This window comes from Columba livia, chromosome 5 (assembly GCF_036013475.1).
Source record: "Columba livia isolate bColLiv1 breed racing homer chromosome 5, bColLiv1.pat.W.v2, whole genome shotgun sequence".
In the NCBI taxonomy this organism is placed as follows: domain Eukaryota; kingdom Metazoa; phylum Chordata; class Aves; order Columbiformes; family Columbidae; genus Columba; species Columba livia.
In genome coordinates, this window is record NC_088606.1 from 28039740 (window position 1) to 28067696 (window position 27957).

General features: G+C 42.9%; 1 protein-coding gene across 2 annotated transcripts in view; it reads left to right on the plus strand.

The window, feature by feature from the left end:
- Positions 1-16657, plus strand: part of BAZ1A (bromodomain adjacent to zinc finger domain 1A) — a 64463-nt gene extending 47806 nt beyond the window's left edge. For both annotated transcript variants that reach the window (XM_065064059.1, XM_065064060.1), the window contains 7 exons: positions 1355-1503; positions 9341-9588; positions 9691-9917; positions 11121-11605; positions 12757-12902; positions 15002-15089; positions 15610-16657. In XM_065064059.1, coding sequence (XP_064920131.1) covers positions 1355-1503; positions 9341-9588; positions 9691-9917; positions 11121-11605; positions 12757-12902; positions 15002-15089; positions 15610-15800 — 1534 coding nt within the window. In that variant the 3' untranslated portion in view covers positions 15801-16657. The remainder of the gene's footprint in view (positions 1-1354; positions 1504-9340; positions 9589-9690; positions 9918-11120; positions 11606-12756; positions 12903-15001; positions 15090-15609) is intronic.
- Positions 16658-27957: the final 11300 nt, after the last annotated feature.

Genomic DNA, 27957 nt, shown 5'->3' on the forward strand with positions numbered 1-27957 from the left:
TTGGATGTAGGAATTTAAAGTTCTTTAAGTTTTTTTCCTTTTTATTTCAGTTGGCTGAATTAGTATTTTCATGTAAGACTGTCCTTCAGATCCAAGTTCTCTACTTGCATGCAAAATGAATAGGGTCATCCTCTATATTAATGACAGAATTTAGACATTTGCTTCCTGAAAACCACAACATAGAAATATTCCAGTGTTTTAATTAAGAAGCTAAAATTTATCTGTCTCCAGTTGCCTTTGGCACTTGCTCCGTTGCCAAATCCCAATTCAACTGCAGAAGCTTGTTGCTTCGTTTTTGGTTTTTGTTGTTTTTTGTTTTTTGGTTTTTGGTTTTTTTTCCATTTGATACTGACTCAGTCAAAGTTTCTGAATGAAGTCTGCTCTAATAAAGCCTTGCATATTAAAACAGAGACTATGGGATTCTGAAATCATGTGACAGATTGCTTTTGATGCTGGGCTTTTTATCCACCTCAGAGCGAGTGACATCTCATTAAGACCTTGGAGTTTGACTAGTGAAATGTAAATAACTATGCAGCTTTTTTTCTGTTTGCTTTCAGGCTCTCAAAATGTGTGTGACTGCAAAATATAATGAACAGCTTTTAAGTGTGAAAAAAGAATAGGGACAACCAAAAGCGTTGCTCTTTCACCAGAATAAAGCAGAATCCAGACAGTCTTAATTAGTTTTTTTTTTTTTATAAACCCCAAGTAGAAATTGATTTTTATTTTCCTTAGTGTGAGTTGCTTTTCTACACTATACTTAATGTAATGTTTGTGGTTCAGGAAGATTAACTACACTTGGAAATGATTACTTAGTCTTTGGTCAAAGAGAGTTAATGTTTTAGAAAAATCCTCCAAGGATGAGAACGTAGAAGTTAACAATTCTTAATATAACATTCTAAAATGCTTTCTGGTTGTATTTAATTTTCTTTTCAAAAATCTTATTAATTGTGGGGGTATATATAGTTGAACTTCTGGAGATGAAAGTATTCTAAAAGGCTGCACCTCACCCCTGGAAGTGTTTGCACTGAAGAATCATTGGGAAAATAATTCACAGAAATCTCCCTAAGCTAGCTGATGGATGTTGGATCCAATCTTCTGGAAATCTTAATAATAGTATTGAAATTTGTCATATGCATTTCTTGACATTTAGATAATTGTTACTGAAACATTATTTATCTAGATTTATTAGACTAATTAAGCAAATATGAGAACTGGGATAACTGTCTGTTCATATCTGTAGCCCATGCATGTCCGTGAAGTGAAAATAAAAATCTGGATACAGACCTGTACAAATATCTATGGGATCAAATTCAAAATATGTTAAAACATATAATTTAATATATTTCTATTTTAGACTTGTTGGGTTAAAAACTGAAGCTCCAAGTGCTGCGTCAACAAGTACAAGTACTCCTCAGCCAGTTAATAACGTGGTCCACTACTTGGCATCTGCACTGCTTCAGATAGAACAAGGGATTGAGCGCAGGTTTCTCAAAGCACCTCTTGGTAAGCTTTAGAATTGAAACTGTTACGTCTCTAATTTTGTGTAAGATTTTGTAACAAACACCCCTCCTCCCAAACAAACAAAAACTCCACAAAACAAAAGCAAACAAAACCCCACAAAGAACACAGAAAAAGCATGCACTCCGAACTCACTTCTTTTGTAAGGCTGGATGCTTTAGAGGGACATGTTGGGGAAAAGAACAAATAACTGATCTATTACTATGTACCACTGTAAAATTTAAAAATGTTAGATTATCAGGTTACAAGGCCATAGATCATGAGGAAACATTATTTTTCTTTTCTGCATGTCCTGAATTACATGTATTAATTAATTTAGAGCATATTTTACTCTGCCTGTTTAACCTGGATCACTTCAGTGATCTTGTTCATGTGGCCATACAGTTATACAGATGCACTGTGAGGCAAGTTGTACTGTTGGGCAGAAATAAGTGAACTTTTGGGGGGGAATACTCCATAATTCAGCATTGCTGTTGAGGCCAATGTATCATGCAACTATACCATGAGTTTCTTAGGTGGTAAAAATGTGTCCTCCCTTTTATGTTGTTTCTGTGAAAGCAATATAGGCCTGGTTTATCTCGATCACCTTGTTCAGCGATAGCAGAATATTTGCGGTAAAACATAGTAAAGATTTACACTGCGAACTTTCAGATCCTTGGGTTTTGCGTTCATGCTGTAAAACTTAGAAATAAAGGGTTGCAAGAAGAAATTAAACCAAAGCACAATTATGGGCAAGAGGAGGTCCAAAGTGCATAAATTCACTTGTTTTCCCATGATTCCTTAGGATGCATTTGCAATTCAAAACTGGGATTTTTGTCTTGGAGAAGCGTGTGCAGGTGGTTCGTCCTTCCCAAGGCAGCTGTCTCGGTCAGGCTGCCCTTCGGATGCGGTGGCGAGGACAAGTGATGCTCTGTGCTGGGCTGCACCGCTTCACTCCTCGCCGGGGGAAGCGCAGCGTGGGTCACCAGTGCAGCACAGACTGGCGGCACCCCAGAGCAGAGACTGCTACACCGCCTCTTACGTTGATATTCTCCTCCGATAATGACTGCGTACAAAATCCTTAGGCTCTGGCAGATTTTGCTGCAGCAGTTTAAGATGAAAATGTGGGTTTTGCTGTATTAACAGTAGACATTGGTGCCCTGTGGCACAGTTGACCTGAAACTGTTTCTGCTTCTCAGCTGCTCCTGCATAGAGTCTGGTGCCTGGTTATCAGTTGACACTGAAGATGAGTTTGAGCTAGATCTGTGCCAGAGACTGACACACAGGCATGGGTTCCCTTCCACAGGCTTTTGTCATCAGTGTGATGACCTCTAGGAGAGGGAAATGCAGCAAATGATTGAGATGAAAGGGGAGAGCATAGGAGTGGTTTAAGCTGCAGCTGTTCACAAGCTTTACTTGGCGAAGTGTGTTTGGTCAACTCAAGGCTGTCTGCCCTTTTCAAGCCAGGCATGATGCAGCTTATTTCCTGCCACAGGACTAGATTTACAACATGTGCCTGGGACAGTTAATTGACAGTACATTCAGTGTTTGCCATATTAACCTGCACACGCAGAGTGGTAAATACATTGTACAGTACATGCCTCCATTTCCAGACTCTCTCTGGGAGTATTTTGGCAACAGCATCTTGCTCGCAGCTGTAAGTTTAGCTTGTAAGGGGAAGAACATGGCTATTAGTAGGTTATGGACATACATCGGGCATCATGAGTTAGAGGAAAAGGACTAAAAGAAGAAAGATGTCCCTGAAGTAATGGAGAGGAAATTTTTTAGCAATTCTCCTGCGTCTTTTTTTTGGTGGTCCCAACTCTGCCATAATCTAATGATGGTTCATGTTTTTTGCCTGACCTTTTGTTGATAGTGGGCTTTCTTGTTTGTGTTTAACTTGGGAATCCTGTTTTCCTTTAGGTGCTTTATACTGTGTGACAAAGAAACTATATAGGGAAAACAATCTTATGTGATTTGCATGTCTTAAGTCTTACATGTTTGTTTACCATACTGTGCCTGTGCATCTCTTCTGCTCTGATAAATGGTATCGCTGTAAGATTATGCTACTGTATAGAATAATCTACATAGCTGAGGGAGCAGGAAGGATCCCAGGTCTCCTCAGCTCTGGCTTACTGCCCTAACCATTACACGACAGCATCGGGTTCTCTCTTCCTTGCTTTACCTTTGGTGCCAAGCGTCTCATGTTTTCAGTTGCGTAATGGGCTGCTTTTAGCAGGATATGAGTCTGAATGAAGGCAAGATTTTAGTTTTGTCATTAGAGAGCTCTTGGAGGAGCCGTGGCTTTGAGTGACTATGTAGTAAGGAAAACTTAAACCACACACCTCTTTGGTTTTTCTGAGTGCTAGGCAGTTACACGAAAGGTGCTCTGACTTTGGAACTTCTGGGCGCAAATAGAAGGCGCAACTGCCAAGCGTCAAGGAAACCTGTGTTTGAGAGGCATCTGGCAAACTTGTGGGATGCAGCCCTTTCTGGGTACAGATCTTCAGTGTTTGACATGTTTCAAAAACCAAGTGTGTAGAATTTGCATGATCTTACCTTCAGCTTAAGTTCCCCCATTGGAAACAATGTCTTAGCGTGCTACCACAGTGAGCTCTATTTTTTTTAGTTTGCAACTTGCATATGTATAACAGGGAAAGAAAAGTTCTATACTTGGTTTGACAAGGAGGTGTTAGTAGCGTCACTAAACCTTTTTATTAAAAGTGGATGCTGCTGCTTGCTCAGGGACTGCCTGGTGCTTAAAACTAAGATTCCCTCTGTCATTGACTCCTAGAAAGTGGCCAGCAGTACTCAGACAGAAAATAGCTTGTAGTTTGTAACCACTGGGTTTTGGTTTGTGGGCTTTTTGTTTGCCTGTTCTTGTACAGATCATTGTGTTCCTACATGCATATTTTTTCTAACCGGTGGTTTTTTTTATAGTTGTTTTAACTATTTAATGGCATTGTTCCCTAGACAGAATGCCTGCATATCTATTTCTAAATGTTAAACCTGAGAAACCCAACTTGTTAGGCTGATTTAATTACCACTGAAGTAAAAACATTGGAAGTCAAGCAAGCGCTAGGAGTTCTGTTTTGGTAGCAGTACAGGAGAATGCTTTTGGTAGAAAGTGAACCCGTGCATTTCTGGTTTACACCAGACTGAACATGCTTTGTCGGTATGTCAGTTGCTGCTTTTGCCACGGCAGTTTCTTTTCCCTCTCTGCCCCCCCTCGCTGTGCTCGGCTCCTGTTAGGGAGTGAAGCCCTATTTAACAATTTTTAGTTTTCACTCTGTATACAGCTTCGAGCACTAAAGACAGGGCAGTGAAATTCAGTGCAGCCACTGGCAAGTTTGTCCCAGTGGCCTCCAGGGTGCGGAACAGACAAAGGGACCCAGCGCAGCAATAAAAGGACCAGCTGCTCCTCTCTGCACCGTTTTTGTTCTGAGGCTCTATCACGCTGCCAAGAGCCTTGCTGGTGATTCTGATAAGTTTAGAGTTGAGGTGCGTACCGAATATTCAAGTGGAAGAGCAAGAAAAGACTGGCGCACAAGATAGCAATGCAAAAGGAGATCTAGAAACCCCAGAAACGGCACCCTCTGCCTTGCAGAGCTGCTAGGTGGCTGCTAATCGTCTCTTGTGTGGTGATTAAATGTAACATGTAATTTAAAAATGCCTACAATTCAAGCTGCGTTTTAGAAATCCTTTTGTTACGTGTTAGCTATGAAAATGTCATTGTTCTTTCTGTAACCAGCTCAAGGTAATGTTTGGGGACAATTGCAAAAAGGGGGATAGGGGGATGCAACTTGCAGTACATGCTCTTCCTGCAAAAATTCTGAGTTAAAATATTAGAAAAAAAAAAAAAAAAAAAGCTGTTTGATGGAAACTGAGTGCTGCTTCTCAGATTAAAAAAATATGTTTGAGGGGGAAGAAATACAAGCAATTGTGGATTTTGCTTCTTTTTTTTAGTATAAATTACTTTTCTTTAAATTTCAATATACTTTGCAGTGGAGAAGTAGGTCTGATCATTGCTGTTACATAGATGTGAAAATTGAGGTATAGAATGATGAAGTGATTTGGTTGCCCTGGAGCTCAGTGAGGCAGCCACAAAAAATCCTGCTGCCTTCTGCACTAGAGCAGGACTGGAGTCACTAAGCATTCTTCATATTTCCATACAGAAGGCTGGATTCCAATTCATGGGAGCACCTTTGTGACCAGTATAGTGAACCATTTACCTCCTTTTAAACTTGTGCCACGTATTTCCAGTGGAACAAAAAAATCCGAAACCAAACAACAAAACAAACAAAACTACCAAACCCCAAACCACAGCTTTTTCCACTCCTTTGTACTTGTCTTTGTTCCATTCATTTCATTCTAGGTTTTTATTATTTGTTTCCTCTACTCCCAAAGTTACTTCCTTTTCTGTTTAGAATTGTCCTCCTCTTAATAGCATCAGACATCATCCAGCAGTGAACTGGGATAGGATTCGTATGTAGGCATACTTTGTTCTTGGGCTTTTCTTACTTCCCTATGGAGTTCCATGAGCAGAGGCAGTGAGGTGCAAGTGGTGGGTTTTTTCTGATGAAGAATTATTTGCTTATCCTTCAGAAAAGGCAGTCAGAGAAGGTACCTTGCATTTGGAGCAGATGAGGTTTACTCTGGCTCTTGCTTCCTGGGAGAGTAACTTCGTGGTTTTAATACTTAGGAATGCCCCTGCATGAAAATATCTTAAGCGTCATTTCACATGGACAGATGAGCTTGTTCTCTTGGTCCTTGAGGACAGTGCCTGTGAACTGCCTGTATTCTCGAGATGTGAGGAGGTTCGTGGTAACACACACCAGACAAGTTGTTTGCTGAGAGAGAAACGTGTGGTTAGCAAGCTGCTTCTATAGCCATTTGTACTGGGGATGGACAGAAAAGTGTAAGGGAGGGTTGATTTAAGAGTTTTCGGGTTAACCCTTCTGTTTGTAGTGAGAGTCAAAGTAATGTCCAGGATGTCCAGTTCCTCCATGTACATTATTCTGTTGCCTTTTCCTGCCTACCTTTTTCCACATATGTGTGTTGAGAACCACTTTACATTTTTAGGCTACACAAGTATGGATTATAACAATTAATTAAAAAATAATCTGCTATGCTTCAAAAAGCTATTTAAAATAACTTTATAAATTTAATGTTTGGTAATGCAGGAGATGAAAGGAACCACTGGGGGGATAAAAAGAGGAAGAGAGTGAAAGACAAGAGTAGTCAGAGAGACGGTAAATTTTAAATGTTACTTGTATTGCTAAGAATTAGAAAGTGTTGAATATTTTATCACATTTTCTTTTATTTTTTTAACTATAATAATTTTATGGCCAGCTCCTTATGTTGAAGGAATTGTGGTATTGAAGCCAAAGGCTTAAACATGGGTAGGAAAACAAAAACAGCTCAAAAAAAAAAAAAGAAAAAAGAAAAAAAAATTAACGTTTTCTGCAACTGGAGATAAAGAACTCTATTTTCTTTCTATCACTTTGGGACAGAAATCTGCATGTTCACATAATCCACCCCCCCCCCTTTTTTTTAAACTTCACAGCATTGTGCAACTGCATATCCTTTCTAGAAATACTAAAATGGAAAACCCTTCCCTGAACTCAATTAGCTATTGATAGATGAGTGCATAGATCTGTCAAACAACTTCATTTGCATTGTAGCGAGGCTTGGGAGGCTTAGCTGACGGAGGGGTATCCCACTGCGCCATGTAGAGCCGCTCAGACACAAAGAAAGAGGCTGTTTCTCTCTCCAAGTTAACAATATTAAATGAGAAAGATGATGGATGGAGGAAAAAAGTGTTAATCTTATTTTACAAATTGGGGTCTGAAACAGCAGGTGTCATTTAGCTTGTTTCTCTCAGCAGCAGGATGTGCTGAAGCAAGTTGTACTCAGTAATTTCTCTCTCTACATTGCAACTGGAGTTTTGCAGTGCAAATATTTGTTGTGTGGTGTGATGAACTATATTGGTGAACCAATTCAGGCTAAAAATAACCACTCAAAAAAAACCACCAAGTAATAATGCTCAAGCGGCTATTGTCAGCAAAAGAAATGCTTGTCAAACTATAGATACACAAAAAATAAGTGTCTTTGCCAGAGTTACAGTAGAAATCTGCAGCAGAGCAGAAGTGGGTCTCACATTACAGTCTAGTGTCCCAACAAGAAGTTTTAATTTTCTTCTTACTGCATTTTAAAAAATACATTGAGAGATGTACTGCAGTGCTGTGAAAAGAACCTTGTCCACTATCCTTCATAAGACTGAACTTGAGACAGGAAACCTAAGGACAAAGTAAGAGGAAATTTTAGGAAATCTAGATTTGTATTTGCAGTTCGCGAGTGGCTATATTGTACTTATGAAGCCGTGTTGCCGGTTTATCCTCTGCCTTCTCCCATTGCTTTTCTTGTGCTGCTTGCTGCTCATGCAAATGTATGCAAGATTAGGCAAATCCTGGCAGCCAGTTGATGAGATGGCAGAAAGACCTTGCCAGGAGAGAAATTAGTCTCGTTTTTATTCTTTCATTTTATTTGTTGTTAGATATTTTCTCTTCCTGTTCCTGAGGAGAGCTGCTGTGGCAGACAGGTGGATTGGAGGCTGTTCCTCTGCCCACTGTGGCCACTGCAGCAGGAGAGGGGGCATTTGACACTGGAGTGGATCGTTCATCAGCGAGAGATCACACAGCAATAACTGGACTATCACTTTTAGAAGGGAAATCTGTGCATGTCTCTGTAATCAAAAGTACTGCTATATTGTCTCTTTGTCAGACCTTCTTGCTTCAAAATGCAAGAAATTAGCTTTTGATATTCATAAAGAAATTCCCTTTCTGCTCAGCAGCAGCAGTGCAGGGTGTCATTTATACCTTCTTGTTTCTCTAGCTCCTCAAACAACCCAATTTCTTCTGTAATCCCCAGCTGCTCATTCCTGTTGGGTATTGCCCCTCTTGCTATTCTGTGTATGTTGCTGTGGCCACTTTGGCCTGGGTTGCAAACCAAACGTGCCTGAAAATATAATTTCTCACCACTGCCCCCCCACCCCCTCCCTCATTTATTTCTGACTTAATTAGGATTCCAGGTCTTGCTTGGTTTGCCCTTAGGTGTGTACCAGAGACTCGTGTGCTACATTGCTTATCAAATACCAAGAAACATTTCTATTTCAGCCAGACCAATCACCCCATCTGGTTAACCAGACAGACATGCAGGTTCTTGTGAAGGTGGAGTGCAGGTCAGGAATAAGGTGCTGAGGCAGGGGGAGAGGGCTGGAAGTTGGTCTGCTAGACTATACTGGGGCCAGTGCAGGTGAGAAGAGCCCTTTTAGCTGTTTTTTTGCCAATCAAGTCTGTTTAATGCCAGGTTCTTTCTTTAAATATTTTTGGGATTTTGAAACATAGATAAAACTGGAAGTAAATTGTGAGTGTGTTTTTGGTTTTGCTTGGGTTTGTGTTTTGTTTTGTTTTTTTTTAAATCTTGAGTAATCTTCATTTATACTTTATAAATTTAATCAAATTGTTAGGTTTCCAGGTTGACATCTGAGTGAGACATTTATGTCTTACTCATGTCCTAGGTGTAACTTATATGTTGAATTGGTATTGAAGACTAAAATCTTACAGCTCTTAGAGCTTCAGCAGCTTGGAAACTAAGGAGGAAATATTCAAGTATTGAAGAGATAAGACACAGGTTGTCATATTATCCCAGTTCTCTACTGCTATCTGTTTGAAAGTCAGAGCCTTACCTCATAGTCTAGAAAAACCTGGATGCTTGATAAAGAAGTTTGATTGTTCTGCCTTTTTTTTTCTTTTTTCTTTTAAATCCCCTTCTTCAATGGAAGATGCCAGTGATGGTGGACGGTCCTACAAAACAGTTTTGGATCGTTGGAGGGAGTCACTTCTTGCTTCTACCAGTTTGTCCCAAGTCTTCCTTCATCTGTCTACACTGGATCGAAGTGTCATCTGGTCAAAGTCCATCCTCAACGCTCGCTGCAAAGTGTGTCGAAAGAAGGGCGATGCAGAAAGCATGGTGCTGTGCGATGGCTGTGACCGAGGCTATCACACCTACTGTATCAGGCCCAAGCTGAAGGTATCTAGGGAAAAGGGCTTCCTTTTGGCACAAAACGTGAGTACTTCTTACTAATTAATTGCATATTCCTAATGCTGATTTTTTTTTTTCTTCTGTTTGCAGGTCATTCCTGAAGGAGACTGGTTTTGTCCGGAATGCCGACCAAAACAGCGCTCCAGACGCCTCTCCTCCAGACAGAGACCTTCTGTGGAAAGCGATGAAGAGACTGCTGAACAACTAGGAGAAGGGGAAGAGGAGGCAAACTATGATGAAATGAGACAAAGTGAGGAAGAGCATTATGAAGAAGAGCAAGATGGGGAGGATGAATCTCAAGAGGAAGAAGAAACAAGGTAAACAGACATCTGGTAAAGCGGTTTCATACTGAAATATCATCTTGATCATTAGGTGGAATAGTTGTTCACAAAAGCATGTACCTTGGAAATTCAGTCTAGAAAATATGTTTATTAAAAAAAAGGCATCTTGTTATGAATTTGGCCATTACTGGTGGACTTAGTGTTAACAAAAGTTAGGTCCACTGGACTTAGACTCGCTTTTCAGGATGAAAATTCCAGCCTTGGATGTATGAGCAAGAGATGGCCATGAGAGTTGTAGTTCTGCACAGCTACTGTTTGAATGTAAAGTGGAGAGTGTTTCAAACAACAAAGATTTTTCTGGAGAAAACCTGGAGTCGGTTTTGTCCAGTTTTGAATTTTGGAGAACTAGCTGCGTACAGTCAGTATTGGAACATGAGGGAAGACAAGGTCATCCATCGGAGTCTATGTGACTTTGAGAGGACTTGAGGACTTCTGCAGTAGCTGTTAAAAACCAAGAAACATCCCACCAAAATGAACCAAACAGAAAAGACCCCAAACAGCTAAATAATCCAATGTATGTGGTAATTTCAGTAAGTGATGGATTTGATACACATGCCAGGAACATAAAAGTTGCAGGAAATTTTCCTGATCTCAGACTACTTTTTTTCTTTTTGGTACAGTCTTTTGAATTGACTGAAACAAGATTATTTGCAGCTCTGACAGTTGGCATTCAATAATTGGAGAGAACTTGCATCTCCTTGAGAAGTGAATTTGTCTCTGGGCTCTTCCTTTTCTCCTGTAATGGAAGGAGAGTCTTGAGTATTAGTTATAAACCCTGACTAGAGCATAGATTTTATACTTGGTGCATTAGAACTGCAGTTTACTTAGATAACTGATAATATAGTTCAAAAATCTTGGTAGTTACAGTTGCTGTGAGAAATAAGTGATTTAAAGAAATTGATACCTGGTACTCGTTAATGCATTTGTATTGCTCAAGCTGTGAGAGTGATCAGAATTCTGGGCATTTCTTTAAAGCATGTGCTCCAAGTAATATTTATTTAAGAGACTTCAGAGCAGTATTTAAAGTAATAGTAACTGGATGACTGCATCAGCCTGAAAGCCAGCTGCTCACCAGTCCAGACTTGAATGGTTGGGGTTTAAAATGCTGATTAGAAGACCGAGGGAAAAGAGAGGAATGGAATTTTGGGATAACTAAAAATAATTGTTCACTTTTTGTAGCCCATCAAAGCCAGGAAGACCCCAGGTCAAGTTTCCATTAAAGATGAGAGCAGCAAAACTGAACAATCCGTTCTCAAGTCGTAACAGCCAGCATCAGGCAAGATACGCTTCTCGGAGTCAGCAAAACACACCTAAGCAAGCTGATCCTTTATCCAGAGTGACCAGGAGGGGTATAAGAAAAGTAAAATCAGCCCCTCCATCTGTGACAAAGCCTTCTTTAAGGCTTCATAGCCGGACCACTCGTCAGAACCAAAGTTCATTACAAGCAGATGTATTCGTGGAATTACTGGGTCCTCGAAGAAGACGAAGAGGAAGAAAGAGTGCTGACAGCACACTGGAAAACAGCCCCTCCAATTCCCTCGGATTTAGAATTGTTGAAACAGCAGATCCGAGTGAACGGCTTAGGAAGTGCCCGGTTTCTGTTTCAAAGCTTTCTCTGCCTGTTACCGAACCCAAGAGAAGAGGCAGGAAACGACAATCCACAGGTTAGAGAAATGTGTTTGTCCAAAACAAAAGCAGTGTTCTGTTCCTCGCTAAAATGTTTGTGTGCTAGGACAGGGAGATTAGAAGTGGTGGTTGAAGGTGTTTTTACCATTTCCAACAAGACAGCTCCCTCTTTTGCAGTGACAGAATGAACCTGAAGAAAAAATTTCAGCCATCTAAAGAACATTACTTAATTTGCCAAGGAGATTTATCATAACGATATTTTATATTTCATATTTGCATGCAATATGGAGCAATTGCTAATAAGTGAATAGAAAATGTGGAAGTGGTATTTATGTCTTAACCCCTGCAAATGTTTCCTTATAGTTTTTATGGTTTTGTTTTATTAGAGAGCTAAACAGTGAAGAACACAGATGTAGGCAAGGCAGTGAAAGTGGGAATATACACGTACAACAGGAAACTGCTACCAGAAGAAAAAGGTTGTCTATCTGGTATAGGGCTAACAGTGTCCTTGCTTGTTAAGCTAATACCATGTGTTTGATGGTATGGAAATACTTGGAAAGCTACAATAACCTTTTAAAAACAAAAAGGACCCCGTGTGAGGCTGAAGAGTGTAAAAGAGTTTGCACTCCAGTGTGGCAGCGTTGTATTCTGAACCACTTCTGTCCCTCACCATTGGGAGTTTCTGGGCTTATCCTCTAACCACCCTGCTGACTACTCTTGAAAGCAGATAAAACCACTCTGAATAGAGGTTTTGTGGAAGTAAAATTATGAGTAGGCGGCTTATTCTATCTTTCTCTAATAGGGCTTTTCTTTAGGTGTTTAACTAATTGTTTTAAAATTGAAATAGGTGAAAAAATCCTTTCCAAAATTAATGTGGAGAAGAAGAATGGAGGAGGAACCCAGCTAAGTCCTGGTCCTTAGCATTTTGTACAACAAGAGAGACATTTAGCGGTTAATAACAACGCTGTAGTGTAGTTTATACCTGAATCTAAACTACGTAAGTTGTGCCCTGAAACTACAACTTTAATAGGGGAGAATAATGGTGTTTCACTTTTTTTTAATTATTTTTTTAAAATTATCAGGTTTTTATTTTTTATCTAATGTTTTTTTGTTGTTGTTTTTGTTTGTTTGCTTGTGTTTTGTTTTGTTTTTTTGGTTGGTTGGTTTTGGGTTTTTTTTGTTTTTCTAGAATTACCTCCTCAAACCTCATTGAACAGGAGAAGTTCAGGACGTCAAGGGGGAGTCCATGAACTCTCAGCTTTTGAACAACTCATAGTGGAACTAGTACGACATGATGACAGCTGGCCTTTCATGAAACTGGTTTCCAAAATCCAGGTAACTGATAAAACTGGAGATGGAGTGGTAATGCCTGGGAATCCTGTTGGCTGGCAGTAAAAACGTGGGATTTTATAGCATTGCCCAAACAGAGGATACAGCTAAGCAGTGGGATTCAGGAGAACTCTTGCATTTCAACTCAGATATTTGATGCCAGAAATAACTTTTCCAATTGACTTATTATTGGGAAAATTTTAAATATGCATCAGGCATTTGAAAATGTGAAATGCTTTGATTTGAAAAACAAACCTCAAAAACAAAGAGAGCACAGGACTGCTAAACGTAAGCTTATGGTTATCAATTAATCTTCAATTTATGCAAAGGTATTTTGAGAACAGACCTGCAATAAAATAACAAGGTAGGAACAACTTCACTCTGTTAACTGTAATGCAGGAAAAAGATTATTTCCTAGCTTAGTTCTGAATTTCATTTTTCTCTTGTTTAGATATTAAAATATTTGATGCTAAAGTAGGTACCCAAAGTAAGTGCTGCTGTAGAGGTTTGTGTTACAACAGAAGTTCCTGCAGCACATCGGCTTTTCTGCAGGCTGCCCTGGCTTGTCAGCTGGGAGGTGCTGCTGGAACCGTCCTCTCCGACAATGCGTCTGTCCCCACAGCCCCTGCAGCAGCTCTGCTTGGGCCTCCCGCGGCAGCCAGAGCTCGCGGGTTAAGTCCTCTGTTAAAATTAACAGTGATAGCTGATAGGTGAAGGCTTGAAACTTCTAAGGAGTTCCAGATAACTGGAAGGGTTAATGCATCTAGACAAAAAGAATTGTGTAGAAAGTGCAGAGGAGGAGGAGAGGAGTTTTGAATGAAACAGAGACTAGCGTCTGCCCGCTATAGTACAGGAGTTACAGTCTTGCAGAATCTGGTGAAGGCAAGGAAGCTTCTTAGGGAGGGATGGAGAATTCAGCTTAGTTTTGATCCTGAAAAGAAGCTGCTAGAACCCAGTGCATTCCGGTTTGCCTGAATCAGTCACTAGGGGATAGTCTCTGTATTGTTCAGAAAGAAAAATCCATACCGGAGTGACCCAAGTTTTCTTAATGATGATAGAAATTTTGGGTTACATTTTTGCTGCCTTTAAGACAATGTAAGGAATACATTGAATGACCAGTGCACAGCAAGCTAGAAAAAGAAACTTACCTTTCTTTTTAGTACTTATGTAAACACCACTCCTAAAGGAAAAGAAATGAAAAATATGTCAATCTAATTTGATTTCTCTACTAACTCCTTCTTTAGGTTTGTTTGCAGGTTGTACTTGGTACAGTAAAGTTACAGACCCAGAACTTGGTTTTCAAACATACATGATGGTGCATGTGGGTATCTAATCTTGTCAAGAAAAAGAAAAGTAAAATTTGGATCAGCTATCTTTACCTTTTGCCCCCACCCCACTTCATGGGTGAGACACGGTCACGGTAAGCTTGGTGCTTACCTGGAATTCAAAATCTGTGATCCAAATGGTCAGTGCCCTTCAGGGTTAGGCAATCCTTTACCTCCCCTCGCTTTTATCACATCAACACTGTTCTGAGCAGGTCTTCATCTCTGGTACTTGCACAGCGTGTCCTGCTTGCTACAGGAAGCTTCACCACCTTCTCTTCAGCACAACTAAATAGAATCTCAGGATTTCATTTCTCTTGCAAGATGGTGAATAGTAGTGGAGTAAAAATGGCCATAACTCAGGATTAAGGAGCTTTTAATATTTTAATATGTTACAGGAAAATGAAAAGTTTTTAAATCTTGGAAATATTTTTTGTGCTTGACAGATGGGAATAGCTGGAACACCATAATGCTTATCAGCTCAGGCAGTTTTCTTACAGTTGTTCACAGGGTGTTTAGGTTTAGATTTATTCATTGAATTGCTGGCTAATGTTTGTTGAGGTCTGCTGCTTTAATTATATAAAAAATGGAAAAGCAATACCTGCAAACTAATATTCTGTCCAGGAAATGGAGGTGGTTGCTTAGGACTCCTCTGCTTATATATAAAGAAAACCAGTGTGCTTTCTGCCAGTGCATGGTTTGCTTAATTTTTTTACACAGGTAGAGTTTTAAGCTTCCATTTGTTTGTCTATGAATCATTCTTTTTTTTTTTTTCTTTTAAAGGTACCAGACTACTATGACATCATAAAAAAACCTATTGCCTTAAATATAATCCGTGAAAAAGTGAATAAATGTGAATATAAATATGCATGTAAGTATTATTTATTGAAAGAAGTAAAGAACCATATTCTCTCTCTAAAGTAAATTATTTTCCTAAAATACGCTGTGTCAGAGGATTAGAAAACTGAAATTGTGGTTGGTTTGGGGTTTTGTGGTATTTTGTGTTTTGTTTTTGTTTTTTAAAGAGCATTTTTAAATAAGATTTGTTGAACATAGTTCTTTTACTGGCAAAATACACGGTGTACAGATGGATAAGAAACAAGCAGATGAGACACTGCTGGTAATTTCTCAAGCCTTTTGATGTCAGCGGGTGATACTGATGAAATATTTAGAAAAGATAGCATTGTTACTACTTCATTTGTATTTCCTTTATTGACAATCAGAGAAATTTAACCATGTTTACGTGGCACTTCACTGAATAATGATAGAAACTTGACGCATGTGTAAAGACATTTTGTCTCTGTGTAAGATCACTGTACTAAGTCAGTGGTGTCACATCGCTCTCTTACTTGAGACACGCTAAATTAATTTCTTTACTTTTTATTTACTAGCGGAATTCATTGATGACATTGAGCTGATGTTTTCGAACTGCTTTGAATACAACCCTCGTAACACGAGTGAAGCAAAAGCTGGAACTAGACTTCAGGCTTTCTTCCACATTCAGGCTCAGAAGCTCGGACTTCCCATCACATCTGGTAATGTGGACCACGCCGCTCCCGCGGCAAAGAAGTCACGAATCTAACCTCTGCCTTCCAAAGGATTTTCTGAGGGAATCTGTTATTTTCATTAAAATGAAATGTTAAATCACGCAGTCGTCATACCTGTATAAAGCAATAACAACTGTTTAACCACCTTGAAGTGTGGCCTGCACTATATTCTCAATGAAATATTAAGCACTCAGGAGAATGTAGGAAAGATTACCTTTGCTACAGTTTTATTCAGTGTCTAATAATTTTGATAGATGTACTGGGTACAGTACTGGTTTACAGAGGTTTTGTACATTTTTAATACATTCATGTGTCCAAATAACTTCCAGAAGTACATTGTTTATTCCTGCACCAAATGACCTTGTTTCATCCTCTACATTTTGTAGGAGCTGTGGTATTGAGGGCTTTATCAACTCAGATAAAATCTTCTGCTGTAGCACAGTTGAAGAAACTGTGTGTATGTTTAAAACTTGTTTGAGCATATCTTCTCAACACTACACATGAATGAGTACAACTGCATATCTTTTAAGTACTGTACCAGTGCTGGCTGGAGGTATTCAGTCTGAGTTTATTAAGTAGATATTTATTTAGCATTCAAAGTAATTTGTGAATTTGTTTTGTATTTATAAAATTTGTACTTGGGGATTAAAAACAAACAAAAAAAAAAAGTTCCATAACTTTTAATTTTTTTTTTCCAGTGGGTTTGTGGTTTTTTGTTTTTTCTTTTTTTGTTTGTTTTGTTTATTCCCCTCTAACTTGATGATCAATCAATAAATACCTTCTTGTGTCCTTGGAAGTTCTTCTAGCAATGAGTAAATTTACAGGACTGTGCTATAAGTTTCTACGTACAACTTTGGAAGTGTACAAATAAAATGACACATTTTTCAAAGTATTTTGAGCTTCTGGCATTTCCTTTTGAGTTACACTGCTACACCATCTTCCCCATGAATTTACTAGGACAAGTTGCTGGAGAGAACACAGCAGAATCTGGTTTCAGTGTGAGAACCCTGTCCTGGATTTGGCTGGAATAGAGTTAATTTTCTTCCCAGGAGCTGGTATAGTGCTGTGCTTGGGATGCAGGAAGAGAAGATGTTGATAACACACTGATGTTTTAGCTGTTTCTACATAGCACTTATAGTAAGTCAAGGACTTTGCAGCTTCCCATGCTCTGCCAGCAGTGAGGTGCATAAGGAGCTGGGAGGGGATGCAGGCAGGGCAGCTGACCCAGACTTGCCAAAGGGATATTCCACAGCACGTGACATCATGCTCAGTATATAAACTGGGGGGAATTGGCTGGACAGCTGGGATCGCTGCTTGGAGCTGCGCTGGGCATCCATTAACAGGCAGTGAGCACTTGCACTGTGCTTCACTTGTATATTCTGTTCTATTATGATTTTTCTCTTCCTTTGTTGCCTTCATCTCAAGCCACAAGTTTTACTTTTATTTGATTCTCTCCCTGAGCCTCCTGGGGAAGGAGGAGTGAGTGAGCGGCTGCGTGGTGCGTAGTTGCCAGCTGGATTAAACCACAACACACCCTGACCAGCATTTTCAGCAGCTGCAAGCCAGTGTGATACCTGGTCTTTGAGGGATGCAAATGTTCATCAGTGTGTAAGGAGTAATGTAAGAACTACATGTATAAGTTGTATGGTTCTTTAATTAGGATCTTTATTTGAATAGTGTAAAACCTCATTGATTAGTTTAGCTGACCAGCAGCTTCTTTAAACTATCCTTAATATCAAGGATATTTGCTGCTGCAGCGACTTCTCTGTGTTTGTGCTGGCTTGTGCTGCAGCGTGATGACCTGTACGTGTTACAGACCTGAGCAATAACTTGCTCTGCAGTTGGGGGTTTTCTTTGCTGCTGTAGAGTTTACCTGGCCTTAGAGGTGACAAGAATGGGCATTCCCTTGAGCCTGGGGAATGGATGGTGATCAATAGGAGACTGATTAGGTGGAAGCGTTGGATATCTTCTTTTTTAAGTCTGAGAAATGTGAGGGATATGGTTTAGAAACATCTGTTCTTGTTCAGAGCTGATGCCTCTCTCCTGTCCAGACCAAAGATGGATTTCTTGTTGCCACCACAAAGAATGCTAAATAGTGTAAGGAAAGTGAGCAGCAGAAGGCTTTTTTGCAGGGTGTAGGTTGTACTTGATATCCGTGTATCTGTTCAGTCCCAAGAGGATGTGAACATCCTGACTAGCAGGTTGCACAAACAGTTGTGCAAGTTCTTGTTCACATGAATAGTGCCCTTTGACTTAAATGTGCATACTGTTTGGGGATGGAGGGCACAGTGAGCTGAACAAGTCCCTCTGTGGCAGAAGCAATTTAAATTGTTGCTGTCCCCAGCCTACTCCCAGCTGTCCATTCCTATCACTCTTTCTCCAAGGTTATTTCCTTCAGTAGCTTCCCCTCAGCAACGCAACTATAATTTTCAGTTTGGGTAGCGCAAGTGGGAACAGTTTAACCCAAATCGCTGCTTGTGATGGTGGTGTTTGTCTGCTTGGGCTAGGAGTCAAGCTACCAATTTGTCATTAAGTTTGCAAGCGTAAAGCCTTCTTTAGACATGCTGAGGTGGGAACGCGCCCGCTTCTTTGAGCAGCTGTGCTTAAAATGTTTGTATATGCTGCATGTGCAATGCTGATCTGACCATCCTTGGCTTTTGTGGTGCTCCCAGGGCACGAACCAAGCCCTCTGTTCCTGGCAGCAGGCTGCCTTAGTCAGTGCTTGTGTTACAGCTTTTTGAAACTTCAGCTCTGCTTTTTCTGAGTTATGGCAAGATGGCTTTTTATGGCTGTTTATTTTCCCCACACATTCCCCTTGGAAAAAAGAGGAATTGCTTTGTGTCTCTCCCCTTGTCTTAGGAATGGAGATATTCATGCTCCTTGTCCATCTTTCTCCCCTGGACAAGGCCATGTCTTGGTGCAAGCAGCCACCCCACATGCTGTTAGTGCTGGGGTAAGGGAGGGGTCTCCTGCCACTGCAGGGGTCTCCAAGCCACAGTTCCACAAAGGCACAGAAATGAGGTAGGGCCAAGGGCTTCATTTCAGATTCAGAGGCCCTGACTGATCAGGCTGAGCCCAACTCTCCAGGAAAACAGGCAATAGGCTTCCTTGAGCTTCTGTCCTCCAGGCAGGATTTTTACGAGATCTGAGAGTGAAAGTCTTTCCCTTCTTGGTAGCCCAGATATTTCTTAGCCCTGGCAGGTATCCAAAGGTTGCCAGACCAGCTGTTTTTCTTGCTGTGCAAATTCTGCCTCTTCCCTCCTCCCACTCCTTTCATGACAGAGCTAAGAATTACCGAGTAACCAACCACCCTCAGCAATTTCTTCTGATGCTTTTTGTCTGTAAGTCTTTCATAACCATGGGGCCAGTTCCCTTGGAAGAACTGGGCTCCAACCCAAACTACTGTCTCTTCCAGGAAATCTCAGCATTTCCTCAAAAACAACTTGCTCTGCCCCCGACCACCACAGACTGTCGAACATTGAGAAGGCAAATCCCTACAGTGGCTGCCGTTACTGGAAGCTGCCCTTCCTACCCAAGCAGGACCAGGTCAGCAGGAGAAGGCCTGTTCTCAGAAGTTCTGGATGTAGCCCTGTGTGCTGGCTGCAGTAAAGCTGATACTGGCTGTTCACACTTAGGTGGCAGCACCAACGTAGCGAAAGTATTGTGCCAGGTCCCTTCACCTGTGTTAGGATGCCGATGATCACCTTGATTGTTTCTCCAGTGTCAGATTCACCTGCTGGAAATTTAACTCCTGGAAACCTTTCATGATGCTGGAAAGCTTGAGCTGCTTCCATCTGGCAGACCTTGTGAAAGATTTGGGCCAGAACTCTTCATGGTGAAGGGTTTGGGCTAGGGACACCACTCCTGCACCCAGTGTTGGATGGCTCTTGTGGAGAGGGTGAAGTTTTAAGTATCACAGGAGACAGCACATGAATGTTAGAATTAACGGTAAATAAAGATGACCTTATTGTACTCTTAGCAAACATGGGCTTTAGAAACCAGTAAGAAGCAGCAGAAAGCCAGCCTGAACTTTTATGTGTAATCATAGGGAGGCAGAGATTGACAGACCCTGAATGGCCCACCTTGCTGCAGTAAACAGCTGCCCCACAGCTGGTCATCCCTGAACCCACCATGGTCCAGAAGTGGAGATTCTGCTATGGACGAGTGCAGGGAGCAGGTCTCTGGGGACACCAGAGCGTGCCAGAGTCCTGCCCAACATCATGTTGCTGCTGGACTGGTATCCTAGTACTTTAGGATTTAGGAGATTGCATGTGTGGTTTATGACTTTTTTTTAATCATTGATGTAATAACTGAATTAACCCTTACCTTACAAAAATCTTGTATCTTCCAAGTTTTATCTATTTGTATTCAGGTATCTAACAGTGGTCACATTGCCTAGTGTGTATCCCTGTCATCACTGATTGCAACAATTCCAGCTAACAGTTCCTGAGGCTACCAAGGACTATTTCTGTCCTGCAAAAGCACACACACTCTTAAAAAAAACCCAAAACAAAACATCAGCATCCAGATGACTGCAGGTAGTTATCTGTGCAGCATTTGGCTCACCTGCTGTAACTCCAGGACATCTCTCCCCTGCACTGCTCGTTCCAGTTCTGCAGAGGTGCTGCTTGCGCTCTGCCCCACGTGCTCTAAGCGGGTGTTAGGAGATTTCTCAGCCTGATACTGTTGGACCTACTGGTGTCATCTTCCTTCCAGCCTTCATCAGCAACCTACTTCCCTTAATTTGGTGCTTCCTTAAACAGCACTATCAAAATTTTAAGTGCACAGTTGTATATATGTCCAGTATCAGGCCCATATAATAACCCCTCTTGGAGAATCCCCAGTTACCACCGATAAGAAAGTTTCCCATTTTGGGGCACTTGGGTTTGAGGATGTTTGGATTAAATCCAATGCAAAAGGTAAAATGACTTGTGCTGCAAATCAAAAGAATTATGAAGATGGGTAAGTAAATCCATCGCCTTCTTTCCCATCTGTTTGCTAATAGGGATGCTGAAGTAGCACTGTCCCTAAAACATGGATGTGTGTGTGCATACTGGGCAAAGTTTTGTATTTTGAACTGCTGTAAGCCACCTATTATTAAAATAACGGTTATCATTCCTGAAAGTTGTACTTCTATGTCTTTAAAAGTTACATCTCCAGTACCTGGGAAAGTGCTGGAAAAACTGTGATTTACTTAGACCAAGAGTGGTCTGGGAGCAAAGCCCAGCTTACTCCAGCCTCACCCCGCTCCCAGCGGCATCCAGGAGCCTGAGCTGCAGTGACAATCTGCGACTGGGTCTGCATTTAAACTTGATTTTATTTTTTAAGTAATCAAACAAATCTGGTCTGCTGGTGGTGAAACATTCCACCCTCGGCCACACACCTGCAGCTGCATTCTGGCAAACAGATACTTTTCCAAACCAGTGCTTTTTAATATTTGGAGTGCATTACAATGCTAAACAGTAGTTCAGACTACACCTAAAATGTTTTCAATGGCAGAAGGCCACAGGCTGCACATATTTTGCAAAAAGCGTACTGAGGCCAACTTTGGGTTTCTCTACTGTAATACATCAATTTCCTGAGTTTGTAGTGCTGGAAAATTGCTGGAATTAATTTTAATATTTTTTTTAGTGAACCTCCATCTTTAAAAATTTTTAGGTGTGAAAGAATAAGGTAAAAAAATGCTTTCTGGGTGTGCAAACACAGGAGCGTGTCAGCCGTTGCCTCGCGAGAGGCTGTGGGCCTGTCCGGAGGCGCTGGGCCCCGCACCAGTGCCCCGCAGCCTTTGCCAGGGAGGGAGAAGGCAGCGAGCACCCACACCCTGCCCGCGCCCTGCCTGTACCCTGCCCGCACCCTGCCTGTACCCTGCCTGCACCCTGTCTGCACCCTGCCTGCACCCTGCCTGTACCCTGCCCGCACCCTGCCCGTACCCTGCCTGTGCCCTGCCTGCACCCTGCCTGCACCCTGCCTGTACCCTGCCTGCACCCTGCCTGTACCCTGCCTGCACCCTGCCTGCACCCTGCCTGCACCCTGCCTGTACCTTGCCTGCACCCTGCCTGCACCCTGCCCACGCCCTGCCTGCACCCTGCCTGCACCTTGCCTGCACCCTGCCTGTGCCCTGCCTGCGCCCTGCCCGTGCCCTGCCTGCGCCCTGCCTGCACCCTGCCTGCGCCCTGCCTGCGCCCTGCCTGCACCCTGCCCGCACCCTGCCTGCATCCTGCCTGCGCCCTGCCTGCACCCTGCCTGCACACTGCCGGCATCCTGCCTGCGCCCTGCCTGTGCCCTGCCTGTACCCTGCCTGCACCCTGCCCGCAGCTCACAGCCTGGATCCAGCTGTTCAGGTCACTCGCTTTTGATGATAGAAATGTTTGATTGGGCCAAGTTTCCTACAAGGATGTTACGTGACAGCATACTCTCCAGAGCACTGGCTGCTGCCCACAGAAGATCAGCTTTCACTTATTCTTCTCTACAGTCGTTCGCCATTCCTTTCGCAGAATCACAGAATTTCTTATATTTATTTCAAAGACCCGCGAAAAAATGTCTTTATTTTAGTAACGTAGTACCACGGCGCTGGCATCGTGTCGCAGCACAGGGTCATTCTGGTGCCATGTACAGCCTGATTAAACAGGGCCGTGCGAAGGAGCTGGAAACGGCAGCTTGCACAATCATTTCCCATGTAACAAAGTTGTCTTGCAGAGAATATTCCTGCTCTGCTGGGATCATGCACCCTCCAACCTGACTTTTGCCAGTGTGCAGTTCCCAGTTTACCAGTTTATTTAGGCTTTGTATAGCTATTTTCTAGATTAGCAGTCTTATAGTAACATATATAATAATCTATATGCTTTCCTATTTTTCTTCTCCAATCGCCTTACAGATTAAATCAGTTCAGAGAGGGAAGGACGTGGAGGAGACAGGCTGTGCTGTGGCTTGGCTGCTGCGCATCAGGCGTTGGAAATGGCAGAAATGTGAGCCAGGATGCTGAAACGGGGTTTGGACGGCAGCTCTGCACTTGACTCTGGGCAGCATGGGGATTTGCCTGTGGCATCAGGGCTTCATAGCTGCCTTTCGCGAGCATTCCTGAGCAGATCCCACCATCGGTCACATGCTGGGCCCCGCGGTGCTGGCACCGCTCGGGAGCGCGGCTGTCACCGAAGGACGCTTCTGCCCTGACCGACAGGTCCCGCGATCCAGCAGCGGTTATAAATATTCCTGTGCCCCAGTCATCCTAAAGCCCATCCTCAACCATCAGAAAGTGATGTCAACTCGTGTATTTAGCATGTTAGGCTTAGCTAACATTTTATTTTTAGATTGCTCTCTGAAAAAGAAAAATCTAGCTATTTTAAAAGGCAAGATCAACTTTTTAAGCAACATATTCTGTGAGGGGGCTTTGCAATGCTGGGGTAGGTTTAGCCCATGCATCTTTTGTTTTCTTTGCTTCTAAGAGGTTTCTTAGTACCAGTCCTTGGGTTCAACATTCATCAAACACAATTTCCTTCCATTCAGATCCAAATGCTGCAAACTGAGTCCCAGGTCTGTTCAGAGTAATTTTAATAGTATTAAAACTTCAGAACCAAAAGTTTCTGTCCTCCTTTTTGTCTGATCTTTGCAACTTCCAGTCTAAAGAGGCCACATGAATTAATCTCCTGTCTCGGCACTTTTGTGATGGCTGCCTCCATCTCCTGGTGAAGATTTGATCCTTTCCTGGTGATTACTTTTTCTATTGCAAAGACGTCTCCTTAAATCAGATCTACATCATAGAAGTGCTGATCACGATTAGAAACAGTCCGTTTTCCAAGGACCTTATTCCAATGCGATGACATAACCCCAGTAGGAGGGGAAGCCTGGAGTGATGAAGGTTAGTAGCAGAATAAGGCCAAGGCTGCAAGACTTGGGATTAGTGCCCAAATTCTACGTGCAGTCTGTGCACAGTACTGCTCCGCACTTGTCCAGCCACAGGAAAGCAAGGATTCCTTGTCCCGCCAGGAACCCTGGCTATCTCAGAGGGACCGCTTTTTGGGGACTCGCAAAGCTGAATCATTATAGTCCTTACATGCCAAACAGCCCCAGCATCTTGAACTTCTGCATGCATCTATCCGGAAGGGAAAGAGCTTTCTGAAATCATTGCCACCTCTTCCTGGAGAAGCACCAGTTGTGTCATCTGCTGAGGTGTCTGACTGCATCCTAACTTTTGGCAGTCATCCTCCTGCGAACCAGGCTGAAGCCGTTCAAGAAATGACCCCTTCCAGCTGTCCTGCTCCTCTGCTGAGAGGTGTCACCACCCTGCGGCTGAACAAATTTTCAGAAACCTAAGCCAGATGAAAGCACTGTTAGGAAAGTCATAAACGTGGACTTTATTTTGGTGACACTACTGTTGTCCTTCTCTGTGTAAGTTTTATTATGTTTATGTACTAAATTTTACATACTGCGAGCAAGCAAAGAACCAACTGTTGCATCACAGCACAAAGAAACAGACCATATTTCTTTCTCCCTTCTAATTTTAAAAAGAAACAAACAACTCTGCTTCTGTGCTGTGGCAAGTCTATTGAAATCTTAGTCTACGAAGCACCAGAATTTGAATTCCTAAGCTTGGAGGGAGGAACTTGGAGACTGCCAGCACAAGGACTATCACTCCATTTGTAAGACACAGGAAAAAGAGCAAAAATCACTGAACGCTACTGGGGCACATGCACAGCAAAAGGACATTGCAGCAATGAGAGACACGTGGCTCGAGCGAGGCATACGGTGGTGATGTACACCCACTGTAGTAACAGACTTTCTTCTGGTGGCAAAGGCAGGGATTTTTTGCCAGAAACTCAAAGAGCTAAGCAACGGGTGGAATTGCTATTGAAAAAACACCTACCAGGACCATTGCATTGATTAACATCCCCGCTAACCTCAGGCATCCCAGTTTCATAGCTCTCCTAGAAATTCCTGACAGAAACCAGCAAAACTACCAAGGGCACCTCCTCTGTGTGACTCCTATGCGTGTCCTTGAATAGTGCTGGGAAGGAGGATGAGGCTGGTGGATCCGCAGGCAGCTGTGAGTAAATGCCGTGGGCTGAGGAAAGGCGCTTCCACAGGAGCTCCCGGGTGTGACTCCCCGTGTGTTACCCTCCTCTGCTGCAGACACAGACAGCCAGAATAACATATTTCATGCTAAAAGTGGCATACTTCAGCTAAAACAAGCTGGCAGTACCAGAAAATGTTTTAGTTTTTTTTTTTTTTCATGCTGGTTTTACAGCTGTCACACTTGAAGTGTGAGAGATCTTCACTTTCAGGGGACTCTGCCATTAGCTCATTTTATAGGAAAATGTTACATATACAAAACAAGAGCACAGAAGGGATGGATTATCCAGGAGAGGTTTTTCAGGTGACTGATACATCCAGTAAATTATGCCATTGCTTTTTGACTGCTTGAAGAACACTTCTGGACTTTTATTTCATTAGAATAATTAAATAGTAAGATCTACATCTTTTTTAGTGTTACAGCCTATTCTTCCAAAAGTGCTCTGGCAGCTCTTCCCCCAATCCACTTACCCAGTGTATAGGTCAGCTATACACTCCTCGTTCTCTAAAGGTCACTTTGGCTCCCTTCTTGCCATTTCACTGTACTAAGCATTTATTCTGTGATGCCCAGCAACTACTGTGCTCCCAGGAAATGATGCTGCTTTTTACATTTCCTCTCTTTAGATAGGATTTGCCATATTGCATCCATGTCTGCTACATCGCCAGGGTTCTGCTTCACTGTATGTGCACATAAGCCTCTCTCTGACATATCGGTAGTTGGAGGTAACAGACAACGTCAAACTCTTAGAACCTTGTGTTGTCAGAGGATGCTTATTGAGAAGGAAAGTCTGACTTTGCTGTTTGCTTGAAACAGAGGTTTCAATAATTGAAGCAGGGATGGGGATCCAAGACTCCCTGTCCCTTGCATTGCCGCAGTCTTCCTGGGTGACCCCGGGCGACTATCGAACCGGGTAAGTAATACCCATCAGGCAGGGATACTTCATTTGTAATTTTAATGAAAAGTTTTGACACCTTGGAATAAAAATGCTACATGTGGAAGTGGGAAAAAACCAACAAAAACAACCAAAAAACTGTTTTTACCTTGGAAGTTGGGAAAAAAAGTGAATAAATTGAATAATTGCTGTGGTCAGTGGCTGATCTTATAAATCCTTCCTTACCTGAGATAATGCTGAAAATTTATCTCAGTTGTGAACAAGAGGCAGCAAGAGGGAAGACTTGGGAAGAAACTGTTCATGGGGAAAAGGCATTTTGCAGGGCATACAGGATTTATGAAGGCAGGGTAAATAGTAGTTACTTCTTCTAATGCTATAAATGTGCAAACCTTTGTGAATGTTGAATATGTGCTAATTACTTAAAAGTATTTGTATATTCCGTATTCATTAATAAGGTTCAGCAAAGTTTCCCTGTATTTGACTTCAGGGGAACTCCTTGTTCTGTTCAGCCATTTTTCTGCCATTAGTTTCCACATTTCTCTCATAGGAGGAATTTTTATTTCCTTTTTTGATGTTTAAATACCATCCCTGAAATGATGTCATTACAAGGCAAAACATTTTAATTAAATCTCTCTCTTATTGTCCGTTGGCCGATGACAGGCCCGGCGTTATGATTCACGGGCACGTGTGACTTCAGCACGGGGCTGAGAGTCACGGGGGAGGGGAGCGTGGGGAATTCCACCCACCCTGTCCCGAAAACCAGGTGGCTGCAGCTCCTCCAGCACCCGGGCCGGCTATTTTCCTGCCTCTTTCTGCCCGGGAGAGGAGTGTGGGGCCGTGAGGTGAACCCGGCCAGGGAGAGCGGGCGGCTGAAGAGCTTTCCAAGGAATAATTAAAAAAGAAAAAGCAAACGCATTTCTTCAGCCACACCAGTGCTGGGTCAGAAAAGGGGCTCCACTTGGCAGGGAAAAGGGCTGCTCGAACCAGCCGAAGCACCGCGGCGCTGCAGCTGGCACGGCTGCTGCAGCAAGTCCTGCCCCACCTCTGGCAGCCGCATCCCCGGCTGCAGCGAGGACTGAGCGGGAGGACGCCGAGCCCCGGGCGGTGGCTGGGGAGCGCAGGCAGGCGGTGGCTGGGGAGGGCAGGCAGGCGGTGGCTGGGGAGCGCAGGCAGGCGGTGGCTGGGGAGCGCAGGCAGGCGGTGGCCCCCCTAGGCCGGGCGGCAGCAGCCGCGGGGCCGCGCTGGGGTTGCGGGGCGGCCGCCCGGCCGTGACTCAGCCGCAGGAATGCGCTGGCAGCGGCCCGGCTGACGCAAGGGGCCCGGCTCGCCCGGCGGGCACCGCGCTCCTCCGCAGCCCGGCCCGAGCCGCTGAGAAGCTGACTGATAGCGCCCCGGAGGGACTCGGACCACACCGGCGGAAGGGGCTGCTTGAAGCCGCGCCGGTGACCCTGCCAAGGTTCCCCGAGGGGAAATCCCGGGTCGCTGGGCACCCCTGCTCCACGGCAGCTACGCACCTGCCCCGTGCTGCAGCACCGCGGGTGAGCGTCTGTGGGAGGCACCGCAAGGCTTGCTAACTTGCAGCGAAATTGTGCTAGGATCCGCCACTTGTGGTCAAATTATTTTAAAAATAAATGTATCTGTAGTGTGAAGAAAGGCATAAAACCTCAGTGTTTGCCTTTCATTGGGGTTTTCTGTAATACTCTCTTACAAGAACTTAGATTTTATCCAGCATTCTTTGCACTCCCACTGAAAACACAAAATTGTTGGAGGGAAGCAGGACATTTTCCAGAGGCACACAAGAGAGCAAAGGGGGAAAGGAAGTGCCCTGAGCAACAGATCTCAAACAGTACACTCTGCTGTGGATTTCTCTCCCTTGACTGATTTTTTTTGTAACTGAACAGTATTAAGACTTTCTGTTATTTCAGTGTACACCTACACAAGTTCCTCTGCCTTCCCTTTGTAGCCTTCTTCCTGAAGGTAATCTGGCTACACCAGAAGAGACCTGATGTTTCCTGGCAGAAACCGAGTTCCTCAGCTGAACTGCTAGACATACAGCCCCACTTTCTTCTATCTCAAATGAACTCTTTTATGAAACTTAATTACTTAATTAAGGATCTTAATTACTTTTGTGACCTCTGTCCTTCTGCCAGATTTAACTCAAGTAAGCTAACAAGTTAAAAAGTCACTGGGACAAGGACTAGCCCAAGCGAGAGAAGGGATGCCCGAGGAGGCC